The sequence below is a fragment of the Dreissena polymorpha genome, chromosome 12, assembly GCF_020536995.1.
Source record: "Dreissena polymorpha isolate Duluth1 chromosome 12, UMN_Dpol_1.0, whole genome shotgun sequence".
NCBI lineage: Eukaryota > Metazoa > Mollusca > Bivalvia > Myida > Dreissenidae > Dreissena > Dreissena polymorpha.
This window is the reverse complement of record NC_068366.1, coordinates 25,267,401-25,294,158: the sequence shown is the minus strand read 5'-3', so window position 1 is coordinate 25,294,158 and position 26,758 is coordinate 25,267,401. Positions and strand designations below refer to the sequence as shown.

Here is a 26,758-nt window from a genome sequence, read left to right as displayed (position 1 = left end):
CAAATAAAACGATATATGATACATCACTACTGAATGTGTGACAAAACAAATAAGGATTACCATTTTTGACGATGCTGCGAAGCATCGTCTAAGTTATCATATCATGAAAACATTCTTCACAATGGCAACCTATGTAAAAGACCGAGCCAGTCCGATTGAGATAGCTCGATTTTTCTAATCGGCATACCTCGCTGATTATCATTATTGAAGGTATAGGAAGCTCGGATATAAATAGGACAGCATATTCTGGGAAAAGATTTAATAATAGTTTGACAACGTTAATTTTAAATCAGTTATATTCAATCCATTATATGTTTATAGATCAATGAAACAACCATGCTTTTTCTGTATTGTATTTGACATTTGTCTTGATTCAGTAAATAAATTGCGAATTAAAACGTGTATAATTAACTTTCAACGCGATCAATAGTGTAAAGAAAACGAATTATTTCGAACCTGTCATTTGTAAACGTTGTAGCGACTACGGTATATAAACATCATAATAGCCGTATCATACCTGTGATACTCGCTCTTCTGCGTGTTTTCTCATTTTGCATATTTAATAAACTTTTCAAACATAAATTACAGAGCCACATCAGTGCACATACTATATTCATTCGTTTGTTGGATATTGTTTGCGTTTTTAAACACATATAAGGTCATAGCGCGCAGATTTAGTTAACCTTACCATGTGTTCATGGGCGCTTCCCGTATTCAAGTGCTCTTACGACTATGTGCCCATACCCACTTTCGATTGGGAATCATCATGAAATTATTGCCGTACTTAAAACACAAACATGCCTAAGCTTATTGAATTAGAGAAAAAGAGCAATAAACAAAAGAGAAAAAGTATATGTTCATGCACATGGGATTGTGAAATCACGTCCGTACACATACCATCATTAACTTAGGAAAAGAAACAACGAAATATAAAGTTTGGTATAATATACATGTGAAATTAAAGAGCATGGTATAATTAAAGAGCATGTCAAGTTTTGAATTTATATGCTGAAACGTAATGTTATAACCCACAAACGTTTTACTGTAACAGACAGTTTTTTAAGATGAGTGGTACAGAAAATACACGTCGAATACCTTTTTAAAGATATTTCTTGTTATATTTGATCGAGAATGTAACCCGCCTCCCAGTTTCGCTGAAAGGATCAAGTTCCCCACGGGTACAACTTCCCCGTGCCCCCATTTTTTTTCGTACCCTACATTTTTCGTACACATTTTTTTTCGTACCCATTTTTTTTCGGACCCAAATTTTTGCTCGTAACCAAATTTATTTTCGTACACAATTTTTTTCATTCCAAAATTTTTTACGTAACCAAATCTTTTTACGTACCTAATTTTTTGGGGGGCATAATTTTTGTACCCAAAATTTTCGTACCCATTTTTTTTCCTACCCAAAATGTTCGTACCCACATACACAATTGTGGTGATGTAGATAAACTTAAATAGATGCTTTATATCAGTCCTTTTTAAAAACATCGTCACACCAGTACTGTCAGTACTTTGATATTGTTTAGCAAACTATGCCCGTAATACGCTTTGTAGTAAACAAAATAATACAAAGCTTAGCCTGTATACTACTGTGCATTCAATGTGTGCGTTTTGTATTGTTTGAGAAATTAATTATTGCCATTATCATTAATTTAGTAGGTTCGAACTATGTTCGACATTATGACTTCAAAATGAGAGTGTATCATTATTGCCATTAATTCTACACTAGTAACTTTAAACAACGTTTGATAAAAGAGCACGAGGTCATCACCAACAGATATATTTATAGATTGTACTTATCTCAACGCAGAATGACCTTACAGTTTAAGAACCAACTGACAGACATTATAACAAGTCTTAATTAAATTATTCAAAGCAAGTCAGTTGTAATTTGAAGTTAATCAAGAAGCGTAAAAGAACAATTAATCATTTTTTGATTTTATTTATTTAAATCTATCTACATGGAAGATGACATTTAAGTAAAACATATTAGTTACATCAGTTCTTGAATCTTGAATTTAAAATAAATACAGTGGACATTTCTTACGTATTAAATGACTGTTCCAGCCGTGATAGCGTTTTCGTTTGTAAGCTGCTTTTATGTCATCGGTAAGATTTAGTTTTAGTATATATAAAATATAACTAACTGTATATTATAAATAAAGTTTATTTCTCGGTAAGTCATACAAACAATACAAATGCAACTAACCAACATGCATAGATTCTAAGCATTTAAACATCTCAAAATAACGTATACTGGCGAAACATGTATTTTTTCACAAATAAGAAGAGAACTATAAATGGGTATTCGGGACGTCTTAAAACGTCTGTATACCTGTAAACATATACTGATTGCATCGTGTCATATCACTAACAAATACACTTTACGGCTTTGTAGATTCTAATCCTGTCAGACGTTCATGTCCTAGCTACAATAGTATGTGCACTTGTCAACGGTACAACAACGGATGTTATGAATGTCCTGCATCATGCCAAGGTAACTTAAGCAATATCCGGTATAGTCTAAGCAGGTTATTCAAATGCAAGTTAAAGAAAGCTTTCGGTTTATCCAGATCTTAAAATAACAATTACAACTTTGTTAAGTATACATTAAATAAAGAATATTTCGCATGCTTCTTGTGTTCTATTATGTTGAGAAGTGTCGCTATATTTTCGATATTGAAGTATGTAAAACATAATCCTTAATATTTAGAACGTTAAATGTCGTATTCTATTATTGTAGGGCATTTTAATATAATTGGTGCAAACAAACTATTGGATGCAATATTCAGTTAGAGTTTAGAGTGTCTACGCGTTAAATATTTTAAAATTACATAAATTATCAAAATCAATGAATATTTCACAAAATATTACGTAACATAAAGTTAGCACATAAACTATCCATGTTCCTTATAGCGATTGCCAAAATTTCAACGATGGTCTGACAACATAGAATTATGGCAATACAAAATGCTCATTTTTAATATTGTTTTTGTCAAAATATATTCCATGTACTTTTATAGATACAATATATGAACATTTACGAGCGAATGCGAGATTAGACATCAGCATGTAAGCGCATGCATAGTTTAGCGAACTTTCGAGGTTTTTAAGGTATTTAAATCATACTATTGCCACATTAATATTGCACTTTTCAATGGGCGTAATATGTTTGATGATAAAGCATTAAATATGTTTCCATTTAGGATACTTAATAATAATACTATTATTAACGATACTTTATTTAATCGATTAATTTTTTTATGCGTATAAAAGTATAACAATTACAAGTTTATCCGTCGTTTCAGGTGACGTGCATAGTTATCAAAATATGATAGAGAAAACATTATGTACATGTTTAATGAACATTCAGTTAAAAATGTGATGCACCTTTCTTGCTTGTTTGTATGGTTATCATGTCGAAAAAAACTATATTAATCACATTTTATATAATAGTCTATAGTTGTGTTCTTACCAAATGTATACATGCGCTAACAAAATGTGTTGACTAAATGCAATTATTACCAAGCCAACCATAAATCAAATCATAGTTTAGGATAGATCGTGATCAACTCAATATGAATATAATATTAATCTCATTCTTGACATTTCTAAGAACATTTTTATACAAACATACTGTATACAAAAGTGCAAAACTATGCTTTCTTGTTAAAACATGCTTACATTTGGGGAAATGTGTACACGTTTTAACGTAATGCGTGCAAAAAACGTTCATCCACTTGCCCACATGTGTCATCATGCGCCAACTTATTATATTCCGCAAATCAATTTAAAGGTAAAGCAGTGTAATGTTTTTTTTCTCTCTGTAAATAGCATGGTTACGACGCTGTGGTAACATTCAGTAAATATTTATGTCTTAATTTACTATTTGTATCGTAATTTATTCCGATTTCATTGAATTAATACTTTATTCTTTAAACGTGGATTAAAATCTACATCTTTATTAGCATGTATCCGAACCCAAAGTGAAAAGCATTAAAACAAACTGTTTTACACAATCGTCAAAATTAAATAATAATTCACGCTAATGATGGGTTGAATGCATTTAACAAATCGTGAAGAAAGGCACAAATAATTTTGAAAAAACGATGCCATTGTATCGCTGTTTTGTTTTCTAACATACTTCGTTATCGTCAAATGCTTAACACACACTAAAAATACGAGAATTCTTTTCAGGAGGGTTCAATCCCGGAAGTCTTGGAGGAGGTTCTGTTCAGATGGGATCGGGCGGTATGAACTCAGGTAAAACGTTCACATATTTAAATACAAACCATATATTGCAATACAACAGTATTATCGAGGACAATACTATCAGGAATTTATTTAATGAATAAAGCAAAACGACATGATTGAGCAAACTGGATAAATATAGCGCTGTTGTCGGTGGTACATCATTGTGTTTGTTTAAGAACAAAATCCGTCTCTGTATACACTATTAACTACGCTTTGCATAACGATATACCATTCAAGCAAATGTATTCTGATTATAAAACATTGATGTTATGTCAGGGTCTTACGTTATTAAAACCGTATTTATTCAGGACATTTCTAGCACCATTCAATAACATTGTGAAAGTTGATAGAAGCAACTATACTATACTATGACTAAAACAAAATAATTGGTCTGAACGTGTAATTATGGTATCAACATTTATTGCTTACGTTTGAAAATATTGTTATACAATTCTCAAAGATAAATACTTCCTGGTGCAGAATTGTGTCTGGGCAAGCATACATATATTTTAGATGAAACACACGTAAAACCATGTTCGAGGAAAGTAGTCCATACATCTGTTGGCCTAATCCAAATAATTAAAACGAATTAATTGAATTGTATATGTATTTATATTAAACGCAGTTCTCTAATTTACACGAATATACTTTACTCGATACTTTAAAATATGGTAATACGTATCAGTTGCGTCGCCAGAAGCGAATCTAAGCCGATGCAGCCTATAAGGATGGTCTTGGAAGATTCGACCATGTAATACTTGGTTTAGATTGAAAGTTTCTGGTGCATTTTTATTGTTGCCAGTTTCAAGTTAGCTATATTTCGACGTTGGTCATATCCATAGAGAATATACAAATAATGTAGCAATAAAGTATATTTTCCTATAAATTATATGTTAGAATTTAACATAAATTAGAAATGCATACAATATGATAAGTTTATCTCGGCGGCATTGTCGAAAACAAATACCATAAAGGAGCGCAATGTTAGAATAACGTTTTTGAATATTAGACTTCCATTTTTTACGAATGTATTTTTGTGATTAATTCTGGGCTAAGTATGTGGCCCGTCTTCACCAGACATTCAATGCGGACAAACAAGACATTTTAGTCAAAACGTTGAAGAAAGTTCGCAATCACTCATATCGCAGATCCTTGAATCATCATTTCAAGTTGACGACGTCGTCTTTGATCGCCTCAACAATGAACTCTTTGGTTTGGTGAAAGACGCATACATATCTAAACTGCTAGACCTGTCAGAAAACAATGCCAGCACTCTGCCGCAATACCGCCAAGACTTATCTCGACGAGCGCGTCTATGTGAAAATTGCCCGACCGAAAGTCTTAAGGAACGCCGCTCGAAAAGGTACGCCGAAGACTGCTGCCTACTTCAGCAGTTCCTAGATGGAAATGTTACTAACGTCGACGATCTATACCGTTCCCAGCACGCAATGATAGTCAATTCACAACCAACACCAGCTCGGAACCAAACTCAAGATCGGAACATGATTGATCTTAAAGAGACTGTTGCGTTTCTGAAAGCAGAAGTTACTTTACTGAAAACAAATATGTGCAAAGTAAACGAGAACATGGACACGTTACATAACGATCTTCACACAGTAAAGTCAGAATTACAATCATGCTCAAACATCATTAGCAAGAATCTCGACGTAAGCAACTCGAAAACCGACAATCTGATTCTGTCAAATGGAATTCTAGCCATATCGCGAACACTAATGAAACTTGAAAAATCGCGGAACACTCTTTCGGATAATATTTCTGCTCTACAAACAACGGTACGCGACAACTCTATTTGCATCGAACAGTTAAAGGATGCTGAAACCTCAATAAATAACAGTAACAAAATCCTGTTAAACGATTTGACGCAAAGGCTTCAAGGCGACATTACGCGCTCCACTAGCGACACTATAAGTAAATCGGAACACGAAGCAGTACTGAAATCTGTTAATACACGTCTCAAACAATGTGAACATAAAATTGCCTCTGACAATTTCGGCAAAAGAGTAGAATCGGTGCTCATAAAAAGTGTGTAATAGCATCCAAGATAGTCTAAGGCTCTCCGGCATGAAACCAACGTGCGCGTGCTCAACAACATACGCCCACATGATTGTCGCGGAAGACAGTGCGGCTGATCTGCACGTTCAAAAATCAAAAACACGCGAAGTTACTACAGCAGGCATAAGCATCAACACAAATACCATGTCATGCTTGACCGAAATCCAACAGACTGTGCTCCCGAAACCAGCTCCCAGAGCCATGCACCCCTGCTCAATGGAACAACACAACACCACAGCAGCGCGCCAACAACGCGAAATACTCATCGACACATTACCTCAATCAGAGCATCTGCTTGTAACTAGCAGCCCAGTGCGCAACCAGAGCGTTATCGAGCAGCCCGACTCACACAACTTACAGCACACCTCACAACATGATCTCTATGTTGCGACGCGTCTGGATGGCTTCCAGCAAAAACCGGCATCGCGGTCGTTTCAGCACAGTCGCTAGAAAGTATCACAAATCCTACGTTCTGAAGGGCATCAGCTTTGACAGCGATCTTGAAGGCCTAGAAGACTTTTGAACAAATGATATGAGAATAACATATAGATCTGTGAAATTCCTTGTAACATCTCGCGGAGACTGCAAAGTTGCTCAAATTGTAGTTGACACCGAGCAGGCTGAGAAAATTGACGCTGGCATCACTTGGCCAGAAGGCATATCATGCCGCCCATGGATTCAGCGCAAGGAATACGTGCGTCGTTTTCGCCACGAAACAAACCGCAGCAGCTCTTTCACGAAATAACATGGATCTACACACACTTTCATATAACGCTACAGGCTTAATGACGGCCATCCCGTATTTACTGAAAGAATTAAACACCAAACGAATATCTATATGTAGCATCTCAGAACATTGGCTCCTTGACAACAACGCTAACATTTTAAACAGTATTAACAAAAACTATCGTGCGAATACCGTTACATGCGCCAACCCAGCCTACGCCAATGGTCGTTTTTTCGGGAAAGGTGGCGTAGCGATCATGTGGCATAAAGATCTTGATAACCTGGTTGAAATCGTAGACACATACAGCGACATAATTGCAGCCATACGCATATTCTGCGGCTCTATCTCAATTCTCATATTACAAGTCCACCTCCCTGCAGCTAATCATGACATTAGCAGCTTCAAAAGCGCAGTGGACCAACTATGGGACATATGTACTGTGCACACCGAATCTAATTATATCCTGATAATGAGCGACTTCAACGCCAGATTTCCCAGATCAGACGTCACCACTCATCTCCGTTCACGTGACATGTACGTTACGGAACTTGCTAAATCTCTCCATTTATATGTTGCTACGGACACAGTGTCATGCACAGGTCCTCCATTTACTTTTTACCCTAACAATGACGCCAATCCCTCGCGCATTGACCATGTCCTACTAGACGAACTTTTATCACATACAGTCAACAGCTGCGGGGTCATACCTGATGCACCACTGAACGTTTCTCGCCATCTCCCAGTTTTCATTAGCCTCTCTATCGATATACGCCAAGATGAAGCATGTTCTTCTCAAGCACTACCAAGGGTGACATACCGTTGGTCAAACTCCTATGAAATCAATGAATACACGAACGCCGTAAGTGAGCATCTGTGCGCGACTCAGTTGGACTACACAGACGTCAATGAGACGTACTCCCATATAGTCCGATGTATAAGTTCTGCGGAAGAAAAATGCGTTTCAAAACGAACATACAAACGCTTCCTCAAACCATTTTGGTCTTCCGAACTTAAAAACAAACATCACCAACTACGCCTAGCACGCCTTGCATGGATCTGGAGCGGTAGGCGCGCTGGTTCACAAGAATATGCGCACTACAAAGCAATGAAGAAAACCTTTCGACGAAACCTTCGCATGGCCAGTAACCGTTACGATGAAGAGGAAATGGAGAGAATAGACATTTTAGCCGAAATAGATCAAAAAGCTTTCTGGAAAGTTGTCAACTCCAAATGCGCAAAAAGCAAACAAAATGGTCGCGAACTCGATTTCGATGGGAAGCGGGAGACAACCATCGATGGGGTGCTTCGAGGTTGGAACTTCCACTTCAAGCGCCTATACTCATTCGAAGAGAACCCCAAGTTCGACCCTTTTCACAAAGAACTAGTTGAAAAATCAGTAAAAGAGTACCTCAAAACTCCAGACGTCGATCACGACTACACAGAAATTGCCTACGAAACAAACACAACTGAACTGGATCAAATAATCAAGGAACTACCAAACAACAAAAGCGCATCACTCGACAACATCACATATGAACACCTGAAATATGGCGGTCCAACCTTAACAGAGTGTCTTGTAAAAGTCTTTAACTCGATCTTGACCCACTGCCAAGAACCTAACGGTTTCAAACATGGTCTTATTGTCACCCTGCATAAAGGAAAGGGGAAGCAACCGACCGACCCCAACAGCTATCGGGCTATATCACTTATTCCTGTGGTCGCAAAACTATTTGAAAAGCTTCTAATGAAACGCATAGAAAACACCTCAGCATGGTCTAAACTCAACAAACTACAATACGGGTTCCAGAAAAACAAAAACTGCAAAATGGTATCATACATGCTACAAGAGTATCGCGACTACTGCTGCGAACGTTGAAGCAGCCTCCATGCGTGTTATCTGGACGCTCAGTCCGCCTTCGACAAGTTTGGATCAACGGGCTGGTTTACAAATTTCACCAACTTGGTGTCTGTGGAAAGTTACTCCGAGTTATCTTAGTCGCTCCACAATTGCACCAGTCGCGTACTATCACGCGGATTTGTCTCGGAACCCTTCCCGATTCAACAGGACACCCGACAGGGCAGCATATGTGCACCATTCTTTTACATCGTCTACATAAACGACCTGCTAAACGAACTCACGACATCCACATACGGCTTTAAGATCGGCGACCAGGCATTATGTTCCCCAACCCAAGCTGATGACGTGGTACTCCTGTCGCTTTCGCGCAGAGGCTTAAACGAAAAAGGGGAGAAGTGCAACTCATACGCAAACAAGTGGCGTTTCACTTACAACGCTTCCAAATGTGCTGTTATTACCATGGGCCGAAAATGATCCAAAGCAATACCCACTCGTCAGATCGCTTATGATTCAACATCAATACCCGAAGCGGCAAATTACAAACATTTAGGTTAAATACAGTCGATCAGTGGAAAATACCCTAACGACATTGACGCTGTGAAACAGACAATAAGAGGCACGTTCCTTTCCCTCTCGCAGAAAGTGTCCGGAAGGTCCGGAGCAAACCCAAACACCGCGATTAAACTGTACAAGACCGCAGTCATTCCCAAAGCGCTGTTTGGCTGCGAGCTGTGGAACAGTATCTCTATTGCCGACATGCAACAACTCGAGGTAGCCCACCACTTTTGTTTGAAACGTGAATACAAGTATTACCAAGCCTTAAGCACAGGCCGCAGCACCATTTCAAAACAAAAACAAAAAAACAACTACACCATGACTAAAATGTCCTTCGTATGGTTTTATAGGTTTAGTTAAAGTAACATTCCTTTTGATTTTGATTATATATACTCTGCAAAACACGCAATAAATGCCTATTGTTAAAAGTGTGTTGAATTCTGTAAATTAATATAGCCAAAACATATAAATCAATCTTAACAAATGTGATTTATAATCATAGATTGGATCGAGGGGTAGATGTAGGAGCCCGATGAACGGCTTAAAGCAAATTCAAAATTTAACAGTTGTGCTTTTACCATCACTTTGCATTTGGCTGAAAATTGTATATATGCAACATTGTTTCAGTTTGACCTACTCAGTTATCATATCGTTTATGGTATCATTATATCCCAGTGACAAAAAGGACATTGTATGTCCGTTCGGTGTGAATGTATTTATATTTTTCCATTTAATTTGTTGCTTCTCATCACAATATCTTGTTCAAATGTACAAAGTGCACATATTTGGAATCTGTTGCGACAGTTTGGATTGTAAACAAGGTTAAGCCTCCTTGCGCCGTTGCAATTACGAATATGTTTCACTAGTTACGCTTATACCCAATGAATCGCGATATTTGCGGTAGATACTCGTTCAATATTTTCGCATTATAATGTTTGTATTTCCGCATTCAATTAAAACGCTGTTTAATGCTTTTTTTATGCAATTCGTGTTAAAGGTCACGTTTGTGCTTTACAGCACCTTTTATGTACTATCATCGAACTTAGCAAAGCTCACATTTTAGATGTGTGTGCAAGAAGTTATTCATTAATGTTTCAAAACTCTTTTATCCCTTTCCCACTCAGAAACTTAGTGAAAATGGCTATGTACAAACAGCACAAAACCAGAACAGCCTGCGAGTAAGTCGCAGTCTGTTCAGGTTTTATGCTGTTTGCTGCTCACCATTATCTAAGGGCTGGAAATAAAGCCTGAAGTATGAAAGGTCTGTATTTAAATGTAACTTTCTAAGGGACTACATTTGTGTCAAAATACGTATCTAAGTGGTAAAGGGTTAAACTGGCAATACATGTCTATATTTTGTTTACATCTTTGTTTGACGATTTCGTTAACTTTTAACTGTCTATATATTGGAATTCAAAGCATACGAAATACGATAAATTATATACGCGACACATACGCCGACTGTACAAACAGTTTTATTAGGTACCCTTTAGCCCCACATATCGCATTTCTTTATAACTCGTATAACAGTTTCATTTAGTAGTGTTTGCAGATGCAATTCAGCAGAAACGCAACGATCAACACAATGCATGTGGGCGCGCGATGGAATTAAAAAAAAAGGCCAAATAAGTGCTTAATAATATAACAGTATGCGCTCGAAATACGTCGATTGGGTTTCTCTCTCAACCCGTCACACCTGTTACGCAATTACTGCCGATTCGGCGTTCGTTATCGGAAGCCTTACTTTAAATGCCATCCATAAGACGTTTGACTCGCGGTCTTTTAGTGTAAATTGCGTTTCTACGATGGTGTATCTACAGTAAGCATCGTGCAATATTACGCTTGGTTCCTAGTGCCTCCTTCAGCCGACCATAAATCAAATCATAGTTTGGAATAGATCGTGATCAACTCAATATGAATATAATGTTAATCTCATTCTTGACATTTCTAAGAACATTTTTATACAAACATTCTGTATACAAAAGTGCAAAACTATGCTTTCTTGTTAAAACATGCTTACATTTGGGGAAATGTTTACACGTTTTAACGTCATGCGTGCAAAAAACTGTCATCCACTTGCCCACATGTGTCATCATGCGCCAAAACTTATTATATTCCGCAAATCAATTTAAAGGTAAAGCAGTGTAATGTTTTTTTTTCTCTCTGTAAATAGCATGGTTACGACGCTGTGGTAACATTCAGTAAATATTTATGTCTTAATTTACTATTTGTATCGTAATTTATTCCGATTTCATTGAATTAATACTTAATTCTTTAAACGTGGATTAAAATCTACATCTTTATTAGCATGTATCCGAACCCAAAGTGAAACGCATTAAAACGAACTGTTTTACACAATCGTCAAAATTAAATGATAATTCACGCTAATGATGGGTTGAATGCATTTAACAAATCGTGAAGATAGGCACAAATAATTTTGAAAAAAACGATACCATTGTATCGCTGTTTTGTTTTCTAACATACTTCGTTATCGTCAAATGCTTAACATACACTAAAAATACGATAATTCTTTTCAGGAGGGTTCAATCCCGGAAGTCTTGGAGGAGGTTCTGTTCAGATGGGATCGGGCGGTATGTACTCAGGTAAAACGTTCACATATTTAAATACACACCATATATTGCAATACAATCCTGTCAACAGTATTATCGAGGACAATACTATCAGGAATTTATTTAATGAATAAAGCAAAACGACATGATTGAGCAAACTGGATAAATGTAGCGCTGTTGTCGGTGGTACATCATTGTGTTTGTTTAAGAACAAAATCCGTCTCTGTATACACTATTAACTACGCTTGGCAGAATGATATACTATTCAAGCAAATGTATTCTGATTATAAAACATTGATGTTATGTCAGGGTCTTACGTTATTAAAACCGTATTTATTCAGGACATTTCTAGCACCATTCAATAACATTGTGATAGTTGATAGAAGCAACTATACTACACTATGACTATAACAAAATAATTGGTCTGAACGTGTAATTATGGTATCAACATTTATTGCTTACGTTTGAAAATATTGTTATACAATTCACAAAGATAAATACTTCCTGGTGCAGAATTGTGTCTGGGCAAGCATACATATATTTTAGATGAAACACACGTAAAACCATGTTCAAGGAAACTAGTCCATACATCTGTTGGCCTAATCAAAATAATTAAAACGAATTAATTGAATTTTATATGTATTTATATTAAACGCAGTTCTCTAATTTACACGAATATGCTCGATACTTTAAAATATAGTCATACTTATCAGTTGCGTCGCCAGAAGCGAATCTAAGCCGATGCAGCATATAAGGATGGTCTTGGAAGATTCGACCATGTAATACTTGGTTTAGATTGAAAGTTTCTGGTGCATTTTTATTGTTGCCAGTTTCCAGTTAGCTATATTTCGACGTTGGTCATAACAATAGAGAATATACAAATAATGTAACAATAAAGTATATTTTCCTATAAATTATATGTTAGAATTGAACATAAATTAGAAATGCATACAATATGATAAGTTTATCTCGGCGGCATTGTCGAAAACAAATACCATAAAGGAGCGCAATGTTAGAATAACGTTTTTGAATATTAGACTTCCATTTTTTACGAATGTATTTTTGTGATTAATTCTGGGCTAAGTATGTGGCTCGTCGCGTAATTCAAAAGATTAAAACCTCCAATGTTTTGCGCTCCAAGCCTGCGACCCCAACTTTAAATTGTTTTTGTATTGATTTACACAATCGTCAAAATTAAATGATAATTCACGCTAATGAAGGGTTGAATGCATTTAACAAATCGTGAAGAAAGGCACAAATCATTTTGAAAAAACGATTCCATTGCATCGCTGTTTTGTTTTCTAACATACTTCGTTATCGTCAAATGCTTAACATACACTAAAAATACGATAATTCTTTTCAGGAGGGTTCAATCCCGGAAGTCTTGGAGGAGGTTCTGTTCAGATGGGATCGGGCATTATGAACTCAGGTAAAACGTTCACATATTTAAATACAAACCATATATTGCAATACAATCCTGTCAACAGTATTATCGAGGACAATACTATCAGGAATTTATTTAATGAATAAAGCAAAACGACATGATTGAGCAAACTGGATAAATGTAGCGCTGTTGTCGGTGGTACATCATTGTGTTTGTTTAAGAACAAAATCCGTCTCTGTATACACTATTAACTACGCTTGGCAGAATGATATACTATTCAAGCAAATGTATTCTGATTATAAAACATTAATGTTATGTCAGGGTCTTACGTTATTAAAACCGTATTTATTCAGGACATTTCTAGCACCATTCAATAACATTGTGATGGTTAATAGAAGCAGCTATAATATACTATGACTAAAACAAAATAATTGGTCTGAACGTGTAATTATGGTATCAACATTTATTGCTTACGTTTGAAAATATTGTTATACAATTTACAAAGATAACTACTTCCTGGTGCAGAATTGTGTCTGGGAAAGCATACATATATTTTAGATGAAACACACGTAAAACCATGTTCGAGGAAATTAGTCCATACATCTGTTGGCCTAATCCAAATAATTAAAATGAATTAATTGAATTTTATATGTATTTATATTAAACGCAGTTCTCTTGTTTACACGAATATGCTCGATACTTTAAAATATAGTTATACTTATCAGTTGCGTCGCCAGAAGCGAATCTAAGCCGATGCACTCTATAAGGATGGTCTTGGAAGATTCGACCATGTAATACTTGGTTTAGATTGAAAGTTTCTGGTGCATTTTTATTGTTGCCAGTTTCAAGTTAGCTATATTTCGACGTTGGTCATATCCATAGAGAATATACAAATAATGTAACAATAAAGTATATTTTCCTATAAATTATATGTTAGAATTTAACATTAATTAGAAATGCATACAGTATGATAAGTTTATCTCGGCGGCATTGTCGAAAACAAATACCATAAAGGAGCGCAATGTTAGAATAACGTTTTTGAATATTAGACTTCCATTTTTTACGAATGTATTTTTGTTATTAATTCTGGGCTAAGTATGTGGCTCGTCGCGTAATTCAAAAGATTAAAACCTCCATTGTTTTTTAAATTGTTTTTGTATTGATTTATGTTTAGTTTATGCATTGTCTTGTATTGTGTAGACCAATTTTCAACTGACTTAACTTAAATGCCAGCACATTCAACTTAAATACAAACAGCAATTCAACACATATATCATGTTATGTCAGGGTCGTCACAATCAGGTGTACCTCAATCAACGAACGCACCGGCGACAAGCATCGCTACTACGAATGCGGCGATAACGTCCAGTGCAGGTAGATCTAATCTCATGTCTTTCAAAAAAGGTGTTCGTTTGAAAGGTTTAGTTGTAACCATTTCCAGTGTAATAAACATAAACTGCTAGAGCTTAAAACTATAGTCGTACTGAAATACGATATGATTGCTCATGCTTACAACATAAATCTCTGTTTTTGATAAAATTTATGATGTAAACAAGAAAAACATTTAAGAAAAGACTGATTAATTTTCAAAAACATTAACACAAGTGCAATTCTTGTGAACATTCAATGTCTAAATCAAGTCAACGAAGTCTAAAATAAGGTAAGCAGAGTAGTTTTAATAATTAAAATAATCTGTCGGATATATATCATTCTGTATTATAGTTAGTACTTTATTGATCCTATAATTAAGTACGTGACACAATGATGAAGTGACGGTAAAACATTGTAATATATTTCTGGACTTATTAAAACATGTTCTCTTGGTGATAATAGTAATTATAATTAATTATGAGTAACACAAATATTTGTTGTTAAAAAAGCATGGGGAAGTAATTATTTCGTTTCGTTATTATACTTTTTACGAATTACATTCAGAATTGAACTTTCTTCATTTTATAATTGAATGTACTCTGAACGGTCAAATATGTTGAGACAAAAACATAAATGATACAGATACTTATTAACTAAAAGATGAGTTTCATTAACGATAAATTACGTTTAATATTTATATTGTTTACATTTTTGCTGAAAAGCGATACGTCTTTCCACCACACAAACCACTTCTTTGTTTGACCGGTGAAGTAGTTTTTGTATAATTTGATCATTGATTTACATAATCGAATGTATCCATTTAAAATCCGACAAAGGTAATTGTTTAACCTGAACACAGTGTCATTGTTTTACCATAGTTGCAATACAAGTTTCTAGTGCGATTTGATACACTGCAGTTTTTTACCACCTATTTGCATTTAAACTTACTTTCTTTTTATATTATGCTTCGCCTTGATTGAATTCGATTGTATCAATATATATTTGTAAAATATATACATATTTCTCTTATATAATAATAATGGTTTAAATCATTTGAGATTACCCACCCTCGTCGGGACACACGTTTAAACAAATAAGCTATGCTTATGTATTTCCAATGGGAATGTGTGTAGCAAAGATTTGTTTTCATAAATATAAATAACAGCCCAGGAAACCCGATATCTTGCGGGTCGTGTAATACCATAGGGGACAGTGTTGTGCATTTTGGCATGAACTTACATAGGGTAAGTAAATTGGAAAAAAAAATTAAGTCCAATTTGAAAAAACTGTGTATTAACATTGATTACAAAGGTATTGGCCTACATGTAGAAAAAATCCTGACAAATTTTCTTTAAAAGATGAGCAAAATGTGGCTCCCTAAAGTAGAAGATCGAGCAAAACGGGCCATTTTCAGGCATTTAGGGGAGAAAAAACTGCTTTAATTTGCAATTCACTACAATAATTAAAGGATTTATGCAAGCTTTCACATGTCTGCCATAACCTCTCAGCAGGGTTTCTCCAGAAAACTATTTATTGTGGAGAAATTTGCGTTTTTTATGACCATATTCGGAAAACATTGAAACCATCTGGGGAAGACCAGGAAACCATATGTGGGCAGTGACTTTATAATTCTTTTCAGCAATTATGTTTCTATTTCTTTGCTTTGCAGAGGCCTACAGTAAGTGTATGTGGGCATATATGCATTCACTTGTAATTTTAATGCCTTATATATTATCAATAGTATCATTGTAAGTTCATGCCAAAATGCACAGCACTGTCCCCTATGGTATTACACGACCTGCAAGGTATCGGGTTTCCTGGGGTGAATAAATAATCAGGCATTTCATTGGTTCCAATGTGACGACAGAACGGACAGTCGCACTATTAAAACATTAACCTGTGGGCGGTGTTAGTCTTCTCTGTAAAAACCGTTATCCGACAAATTGAAAATACGTTTACTATAGTGCATTAAAGGTGTATTAAAATGCTTCGCATATCTCATAAGTTAATCCAGGGTTGATAAGTATATCTAGAGATACATGTATACATCGGTATACATATGGGTGATAAATCTTGTTCTATAATTTGAACGTGACTGTTTGTTTTCATGGTAAGTTTTCTACAATCTATTTGTGTTGACATGATCGATGGACAGAATATATCAAACAACAAGATTTACAACAAACGGAGCATGTAACACGTCCAGTTCAGGAACTGTGTTTTTTCTTGATATGCGATAGTCTTTAAGAATTTGGAACTATATGGTATCGATAAGTATTGTGAATTTATTAAGTAAACGTGTCCGTTGATAAACCCAATAGTAAGTATAGATGTTTTATACTAAAATAGGAAACACACATCTGTATCTGTATATGCTAATATGCTAATAAAATAACTGGGTTTGTATTCTAAGATTATCTAGCAAAGAGCATAGCTTCCAAACGGTGTTGTGATTCCTCATGTTGAATACATTTACATTGCATTGACTACGTTAGCCCAGAAATAAATAGTTAAATGCATTTTACATATGACTAAGCGCAGTGGACATCTAGGCATTCAATCGAAAGCATAAGCGGTTTAATGAGTGAAACTTTATTTGTCTCAATATATAATATGTTTGCATTAACATTGTGGTACCACCGGAACGGTGTACAGTTCATTTACACGAATTTTCAGAAATATGACAAATTCAATAATAATAATTATTATTATGTTTAGCATATTGCTTTGTTGCATTGATTTGTTGCATTGAACTGTTACGCATGAACATTCGGTTTCTTTAAGGAATTCTAATTATAGTTACGTACCTATTTAGTTTGTTTCAAAATGTAACGTGGAACTTCGACCTCTTACTCCAATCATTCGCATAATAACTACGATGCACTTTTTTCTTTTTTGTTTTATGTCAACAGTACATGTTTTTGTTTTCATTTTAACCGAATGCAGAATTGTAAAAATAAAATGACGTAGTTTAAAATAACTTGAATATTTAAACATTTGACAACAAGTACTTAATATTAGTTTTGTAGTTGTAATACCGCAGACTTAATAATTTAGCTGAATCTTACCGAACCGACAAAACATTAGTGGTCTAAGAGGGGCCTTTTCATAGATTTTGGCATGTATTGCAGTTTGTCTTTTATTGTTTTATATTGATTAATGTGAACGTTGGATCCATAAAGCTCCAGTTAAAAAAGAAATAAAATTTAAAAAATAATAACAAGTAACCCTCAACTGGGGTCAAACCACTGACCCCTGAAGTCCTGGAGTAAAAGTCTACCGCTTAGACCACTCGGCCATCCGTGCTCATACCATGACGGATGTATTTAATTGTATATAAGCAATCCTCGTAGTTAAACAAAATAAATAAACGACAAAAGAACTCTCCAAATTATTCAATCGTTTCGCGTTGCAACGCATTTAAATTTTCAGGTTTCACAATTGTCAAAAGATGCACATAATGGATATTTTACACCATGGTAAATGTTCAGTATTACTGTTTCCTCACACATTTTATAACTAAAACAACAATTTGCGAATGTGAAACAATTTTCTTTATTTTTTTAAATTGACCAAAACGAGTAAAAGCCCCTTTAACTAGCTGGTTTCTTTGTCTTAGAGTGTTTTTAAACAAATGTATTTTAGTAATACATATACATATTACATATACAATTTCATTAAAAAGCTAAGAAAAACCCAACAACAGAGTGTATGTGCAGTATGTGCAAACCCTGCAGGTGATCAATAAAGCAATTATATCCTAAACGGCTCGTTTAAAAATCACGTCAAGTACCTAAACTTTCAAACTTATATAGAGGTAACCAGTAATTAAACGTCTGGTCAAACACAAGAGGAGATTACCAAAACGTGTGTGCAGTCATGGAGTCGTTACGTCCGCGATGATTGTTGCCCTGTAACATTAACGTCACACGTGTATTACGTCCAAAAATCTAAACGCACACCTGATAGCAGAAGAAATATTGCAAAATACTTTTAAATTTTAAATGGTATTTTGTTTTGGACTGGATGTAACTGATTAAATTTAGTATAGTTAGATTGTTCCTTGGGTGACTAAGTAGGGCACTGACGCGGTGTAACAAAGCAAGCTTTGTTTGAAGCCTTGATTTAACAAATTCATGGAATATTACACCTTCTTTAAGACGTTTATTCGTGTTTGGTTTGAATGTTTAATTATCAAAGATTGACAAGTGTTAAGACAACAATCAGTAGGTTATACTAGTAAACGATGAATCTTTTTCGAAATTACCATTATACATGTAATTGATATAATTTGTCATTATTCATAAGCAAACAAACAACTACAAAAAAACAAGATAAATACAAACACTTTTTTATAGAATTGATTTTACTCACAAATTGTAATGATTGTTAATAATCAATATCGAATTTAAGAAACTTCAAATGCTTTACATATTAAATGTTTGTATTGCTAAAATGGACTACAACTGGCATATCCTCGTATTCCTCATCTTTCCATCAATGTATGCATGGTCTTGTATGGTTGAACAAGTTACACTATACGGATAACATCATTTAAGAATATGCGTGACTTATTATTTTCTATTATCACTCAAAATTCCGCTTCGATTTTTTAAAACCCATATGTTCGTTTGACATCATCAACTGCATATTATCATACATGATAGAAGCCATCTAAGACTTCTAAGAACATCTCTGTTTTGTTTTCGGTATACAACTTTCTTCTTACACAGCGGCAAAAGTGTTACGCCTACGCAGCGTTAACAACTTAAGCTTCCAACATTACGCTGTAATGTAAACGTATTTGAAAGGAATTATTATATATACAGTTCGTACCACACAGAGCATGCGTATCATAAAATTATACGAGATACTTTATATTTTATCATATACATTTACAACATATCATAAACTATATGTTTAAACTTTTGAAACATTGGTATTCGAATAACCGATTTCCAGCTTTACTTTAACGATACTATGCGTTCCAAACAACATCTCCTAAAGTAAGCCAAACAACATCTCCTTTCACCTCAAACAATGCGTCTATCAGTGCGGGTTTCTCTTATAGTTTGAAACCAGGTGATATTTTGACAAGCTTTTAAAGCAGTATGTCCGAAATATACTAAATGACCTATTTAAGATCGTATTACTTACTTACTAATTTTTATAGTGATGCCAAGCTGTTGTAATTGAATTTGTGTGGCGTTTGGTAGCAATTAGTTTTAATGCAGTCTAGATAAAAACAATCGAATACATTTTCTTCAAACTGGATACATTGACGCACACATGCATTTATTGCAAATATAGGTTCTAGTGCCGCAACACAGAATACAGGATCCAGTGGCTCATCAACAAATTCCGGAGGTACAGGAACAACAACAGGAGGAGGCGGTGGAGATCTAGGTATATCGCTCATATTTTAGATTTGTTTACATAATATTTTAAGTGAGCGCATACACAATAAAAACTACCATAGTACTAATCGAAACAACGATGTGAGTGTATTTTTCTTAAATTTGTAACGTTGTATATGTATGTTATAAATACATACTTTACGAATGTTGTATTCTAAAAACATCCACATGTTGTTAACTTTGCAAAATATTTGGAACATATACAAACAATACAGAACAAGAGTGACTACAACAGTGGAAATGTCTATTTTTTGTTACCAGTGTGTCCTTTGGTATCAAACTGCCTTCCATCGAATGTAGCCTTTGATGCCAATGATTGCGCCTATTGTTCGGCAACGGGTATGTTAACATTATTACATCAGTATCTAGATTTCAGTGCATTAATGTTGAAACCTAGAATAAATAATTGAATTAAAACAATTGTTTAAGTTTAATGTCATTGCTAAATAAATAATATGTAAATGTTATGTTAATTCGTATTTACAATATCACATTCATTTTGTACTGGTACATTAAAGTGGAACAATGATGTTCTCTTAAATTTACATAAATTGATGTAAACTGCAGTTAGGAATATCTAGCTACTAGTAATATATATCGGCACTTAGACTCATATTCAAATCAGTGGAGAAACACAACAAAAACTTAGACTTTGCCTGTACTCACAAAAAAGTTCAAATAGAAGTAATGACAATGATTTATTTTTCTTATAACGATATAATAAACGAAATACAGAAAATAATTTAAAATATTGTTATATACTAAGGGAGTAATAATAATTCACTCATTCAAGCCGTACAGCGGATTTGCTCTTATTACAAACAAGTGCAAAGCATTATATGATACGATTATTAATTCGTTCGTCACTTAAATACCGTGTGGATGATTGAAGATTGCTGTCGACGAGGAACATATTATGTTTTATAAATAAATAAACACGGGGTATTATCTGAGTAATGATAATAATCTTTTTTATCAACACCAGGTGATCACTCAAGGCCGATTCTTAACAATAACGGGTGTCCAGCTTTTACTATCCGTCCCGAATTCATGACAGACTGTCACATAGACCGGAATGGCTGCTTGGAATGCATGGGGTCAAGTAAGTTATAACGAGCATATATTATAAGCATTCAGTAAAACAAAACGCGATCGTACTCAGGTGAGACGTGTATAACTAACTAAATATACTTTATATAAACGAAGTGTAAACTGATTCTGTTGCTTTTGTGTATATTATTTTGAAATTGCAATGACGGCGACAAAGGCTATGATGTTAATAATACTGATTGTAATATCGAAATAAGAATATTACATAATTTGACTCATCAATGATTATATTTGGTTTCAAATAATTTACTAACCTGGTTGCGTAGTATTAAAGTTGTATGTTAACCTTCATCATAGGTCTTTTATGTACAACCCTTTTTTTAATAATATATTGTGATCCTTACTTTATTTAAGTTGTAACGACCACTCCAACAACCACACCAACAACCACTCCAACAACGACTCCAACAACGACTCCAACAACCACTCAAACATCCACTCCACCAACCACTCCACCAACAACTCCAGCAACCACTTCACCAACCACCCCACCAACCACTCCACCAACCACTCCACCAACCACTCCACCAACCACTCCACCAACCACTCCACCAACCACTCCACCAACAACTCCAACAACCACTCCAACAACCACTCCAACAGCCGCTCCAACAACCGCTCTAACAACCGCTCCAACAACTGCTCCAACATCCGCTCCAACATCCGCTCCAACCACAACTCCAACCACCACTGAAACCACCACTCCAACCACCACTCCAACAACCACTCAAACAACCACTCCAACAACCACTCCAACAACCACTCCAACCACCACTTCAACAACCACTCCAACCACCACTTCAACCACCATTCCAGTCACCACTCCAACCACCACTCCAACCACCACTCCAACCACCACTCCAACCACCACTCCAACCACCACTCCAACTACCACACCAACGACCACTCCACCAACAACTCCAACCACCACTCCAACCACCACTCCAACCACTTCTCCAGCCACCACTCCAGCCACCACTCCAACCAACATTCCAACCACCACTCCAACCACCACTCCAACCACCACTCCAACCACCACTCCAACCACCACTCCAACCACCACTCCAACCACCACTCCAACCACCACTCCAACCACCACTCCAACCACCACTCCAACCACCACTCAAACCACCACTCCAACCACCACTCCAACCACCACCCCAATCACCACTCCAACCACTACTCCAACCACCACTTCAACAACCAATCCAACAACCACTCAAACCACCACTCCAACCACCACTCCAACAACCACTCGAACAACCACTCCAAAAACCATTCCAACAACAACTCCAACAACCACTCCAACAACCATTCCAACAACCATTTCAACAACCACTTCAACAACCACTTTAACAAACACTCCAACAACCAGTCCTACAACCACTCCAACCACCACTCCAACAACCACACCTACAACTACTATAACAACAACTCCAAAGACTAAAGCCACAACAGCCATTCCAACGACTACAACCTCAATAACCACGATTGTGACAGAACAAGGTTAGTGTTATACATTTCAAATTAGTTAAACATAACGATTCTTTTTTATTGTTTTGGAATTTACAGTTATGTAACCATTGTTATATAAAATAAATATAAAAGCTTCTGATATGAACGGTTTACATCAAGAAATGTATTCTTATGAAGTTATTAAATAGCGCAGACTGCTTCTTGTTTAACAAAAAAAACATTAACATTTAATTATCCGGAAATATCATGTTTTATAAACATTTAAGTTTTTTACAACAGTGATTATTTAAGGGAACACATTTCAAGCCATTTTAGGTTAACATTATCAATCTGTATAATGTTTAGGGTGTCCACATTTTCCGGACGATTGTCCAAACATAGGAAGCTGCATAGACGTTGATGACAATTTCTGTCCTATCTGCCTATGTGCTGGTAAGATTAAAGTCACACTCATACTTGTTTTTCCATATTTTAAGCAACATGTGTATAGAAACTTTTTCAAATCTTCAAGCGACAGATACTTTGGAATAATTTCTTGTCCCCTTCTTTAGGTCCTTTATAAAAGGCAATCGACCTCTATATTCGCAGCACTTTACTTATCATATATGAGTTGCCTTACACTTGATTTAAAATGTACACATATAACATATTCTATGATATTGTGTAACGAACATGAATCACTATTTCGGTCGGTTGGTTTGACACGCTTCATTGTGTATCATAGTGTTTTATTTTTCTTCGTATCAAATCAACAAATATGCTTTTGGTAGTATTACACTTTCAAGGCTTAATTTGTATGGATGTGTATTGTCATTTCTTGTCGAATAATGTGCCTCTGAACGTATGCAAATTTCGGATACTCGCATCAATGTACATGTGTACTATGTATCGTAAATTAGTCCCAAATGGTTAGCGTAGAGTCACTAAACTTAGTTGATCTGTTGATAATACTATGCTCAATTAAAGGACGTTATTCGTGTTTATATCGCGGTCTTCGTTCCAGTGTTATGCAACCTTGAACACAAGCATGTTTAAATACATTGTACTAAACATCATTGGAAATGGTTTAACTTGTGAGACTATTATCTTAGTTTTCTGCGCATCAACATGAACTGTTAAACACGCGGTGTTTCTTATATTTAACATCTGTACATTGTTACTCTAACAATTGTATGTGTGTCTAAACGAGATTTTATAAAGATCTTGATTAACTATGAAGTTGTACAAGAGTTGCATATTATGTATGTCAGTATTTTGTGGTGATGAAGTTATGTGCCATTTAACCAAGGTTATTAATCCCATAAATTAACATGAAGCATCAGGATGATAAACGTTAAACAGAGATTGTCAAAAATGCTATAAATTGTACTTATATAAATGTCCACACCTCTTTAAAATGAGACATTCTTGGGGCAGGGGAAACGTCAAATTCAAGTATTCTTCGAAATATATATTAAATATTTGTGTCTTTAATACAATTAAAAATTCTACAATGAAACAGTGTACGATTTAGTTAATGGTTATAATATGCCTTCGTTATGTAAATTAAATTTAGCAATTATTTAAACGTGCATTTCTCAAAAACAATAGCTGTATTTATTTAAGAATACTTTACTTGCATACATGACAAAATGAAAATAACATTCTTCGTCAAGAGGATGGACATTACTGTCAACATAATTTAAACATATACCAGTCCAGTATGATGAAACGGAATGTTAAACGGTTACAATAACTGTGAGAGACAATCGGCTTATATATGCTATTCACATATAAGCATGCAAATATTCGTGTCTTTTATATAAGTTTAGTGATTGGCATTTTATGAATTCTTTCTGTTTTACTGAGAATTAAAATTCAATGTACCAACCAAAGAATCAAACAAATGGCCGATGGATATTTGAATTAGCGATTTTTTGTAATAAAATACATATACCATCATTCATATTTGTTTAAATTAATATACGTCGTATACCTTGATAATTTACTATTAAAAATGTAAATGTATTCCATACCTATGATTCTAGCTGGCTACACGACAACTAGATCCACCGGATGTAAGCCAATACAGTGCTTGTTGGAATGCGGGAATCCACCCAAGTTCAAGAAAGACGGAAACGGATGTGAAGTCTGCCAGTGTGACTTTTCTGGTTGAAACATGATTTCTACGTTACTGAAATGTAATTAACATTAACTATAAAAACAACTTAAAAGTTATACCAGAATTGTTATCGTTATTTTTTCTTATAGAGTGAAGTGACTTTTCCGATTAATGATACACGTTACGTTGGTAAAGGTGACATCAACTTATTAATACTACAACGTGACAAAGAAAATCAGTTTCAACTTTAGCTACAATATCATAAGAAGACCTTTACTGTACTATATAGTTCTGAATGTATGGAAAGGATTCAATAAGCAAACCGTTTGATAAAAAAACAAATGTACTTGACAAAACAAACGCAATCGTAACAAAACAGAAACATTATTAAGAGTGTGGCAATCGCCTTAGAACGGTCAATACAAGGCATTGAAATAAGAAACAATACTCGAAAAAAAACAGTTATGATTTGTTTTTAATGGCCTTAAGATGAAACCGTGTTTGTTGCAATATGTGCTTTTTATTGGAAACACCTCTTTATATTGAACTTAAACACGCCTGTAAGCATGCATTTACCCGATTATAACTTCGTATGTGTACTATTGTTTCCAAATACATAGTGTGCAAGATTATTAACCTAGATCTCATAGATATTCCGTATATTAACTTCGCGGTCAATTGTTTCAGTGAAACATAACTGATGGAGTCTTGATTAAGACAATAGTTTACTTCTACGTGTGTTTACTTGTGCACAAGACTAACAAGATGGAGGAAAAAACAACAAGTCTGACACATTTAAAATCATTTCATTTTATGATTCCACATCATCTGTTTAATGTTGAGACCCTAACAAAGTATTAGCCCACATGGCATACCGCTATGGACATTCAATTGTTCAGTGTGCATTCTACGCTAGTATTTGACAACTTCCATTTTTGAAAACGAGGTAGGGGTATATATCGACAAACGTAACATTTCCGAGACAGTAATTCGACCACGAACTACTCGCTTGTATCGGCAAGCGTCACTAATAGTACTTTCAACGGAGTAAGCCGATAGCGTTTGTGTACACATTTTTATTTCCGAATATATGGGCTGCAAATATTTCCAAATCTACACCAGTTTCAGTTTCCATGGTACCTTAAATATATGAAGAATACAAACGTGTTATCGTTGTCCGGAGGAACTTTTCTCATTTTTGTGTGTGCAAAATGCCGCTCTGGTGTACCGAAAGAAACAACTCGAGTCAACTGAGCTGTCATGTAATTGCTAATTCGACGTTGAACTTGTGTTCAACATCTAACATGTTTTGTTTGCACCAAGGTAAACGTTTGCTTCTATCTTACAACAGTACAGAGATATGAATATGATTTCCTGGGCATCATAACATAGTTGTGGGGTACAATTTAACATTTACTAAGTTATCGGCGACCCATTGGTTGTTGTGTTTGGGGCACCGGTCGATTGTTTACAGGATTCGTTTCGATGACAATGGCTACTTGACAAGTGAGCGCCTGTCACCAATATTTGGTTCAATTCTCCATGCTATTTATTTCCCTCGTAGTTTTTTCTCTTGGTTGTTTGAATGTAACTTAAGAATAAGAATCACGGTTCATGCCGCGCAGGCAACCAAATCTACGTACTGTTTTATTAATAAATGTTGCAATTCGTTGCAAATGTTGAAGTTAAGAATTAAGGATTTATTTGAATAATAATGAGTCGAAGATTCAGACATTTATATAAGTGTTTAAGGCCAATACGACATCATGTATTCTTAACGGCAAAGCACGATATAAGACCCTCCGATTTTACATTGAATGTACAATAATTACCGCATGGTCTTAATTAGTCTATCC

At 35.2% G+C, this 26,758-nt stretch overlaps 1 protein-coding gene across 4 annotated transcripts; it reads left to right on the top strand.

Moving 5' to 3' along the window:
- Window positions 1-1,812: 1,812 nt before the first annotated feature.
- LOC127852970 (mucin-2-like) lies at window positions 1,813-25,018 on the top strand. Of its 4 annotated transcripts, XM_052387068.1 has the most exons (12): window positions 1,813-2,115; window positions 2,405-2,503; window positions 4,204-4,269; window positions 12,011-12,076; window positions 13,407-13,472; window positions 14,715-14,801; window positions 20,109-20,204; window positions 20,477-20,554; window positions 21,201-21,317; window positions 21,680-22,831; window positions 23,147-23,233; window positions 24,829-25,018. In XM_052387068.1, exons 1-12 carry the CDS (start codon window positions 2,061-2,063, stop codon window positions 24,954-24,956), a joined length of 2,097 nt encoding a protein of 698 aa, XP_052243028.1. In that variant the 5' UTR covers window positions 1,813-2,060; the 3' UTR covers window positions 24,957-25,018. The 4 variants fall into 4 exon arrangements, with proteins under 4 accessions (XP_052243028.1, XP_052243031.1, XP_052243029.1 ...); XM_052387071.1 differs by lacking the exon at window positions 4,204-4,269; XM_052387069.1 differs by lacking the exon at window positions 12,011-12,076.
- The last annotated feature ends 1,740 nt before the right edge of the window (window positions 25,019-26,758 follow it).

Excerpts from the sequence above, each read along its gene's own strand:
- LOC127852970 (XM_052387068.1), top strand. The coding sequence starts at position 2,061 with ATGACTGTTCCAGCCGTGATAGCGTTTTCGTTTGTAAGCTGCTTTTAT. Across the intron at positions 12,077-13,406 it reads ATCGGGCGGTATGTACTCAG|GAGGGTTCAATCCCGGAAGT; the intron begins GTAAAACGTTCA and ends AATTCTTTTCAG. Across the intron at positions 14,802-20,108 it reads GGCGATAACGTCCAGTGCAG|GTTCTAGTGCCGCAACACAG; the intron begins GTAGATCTAATC and ends TTGCAAATATAG.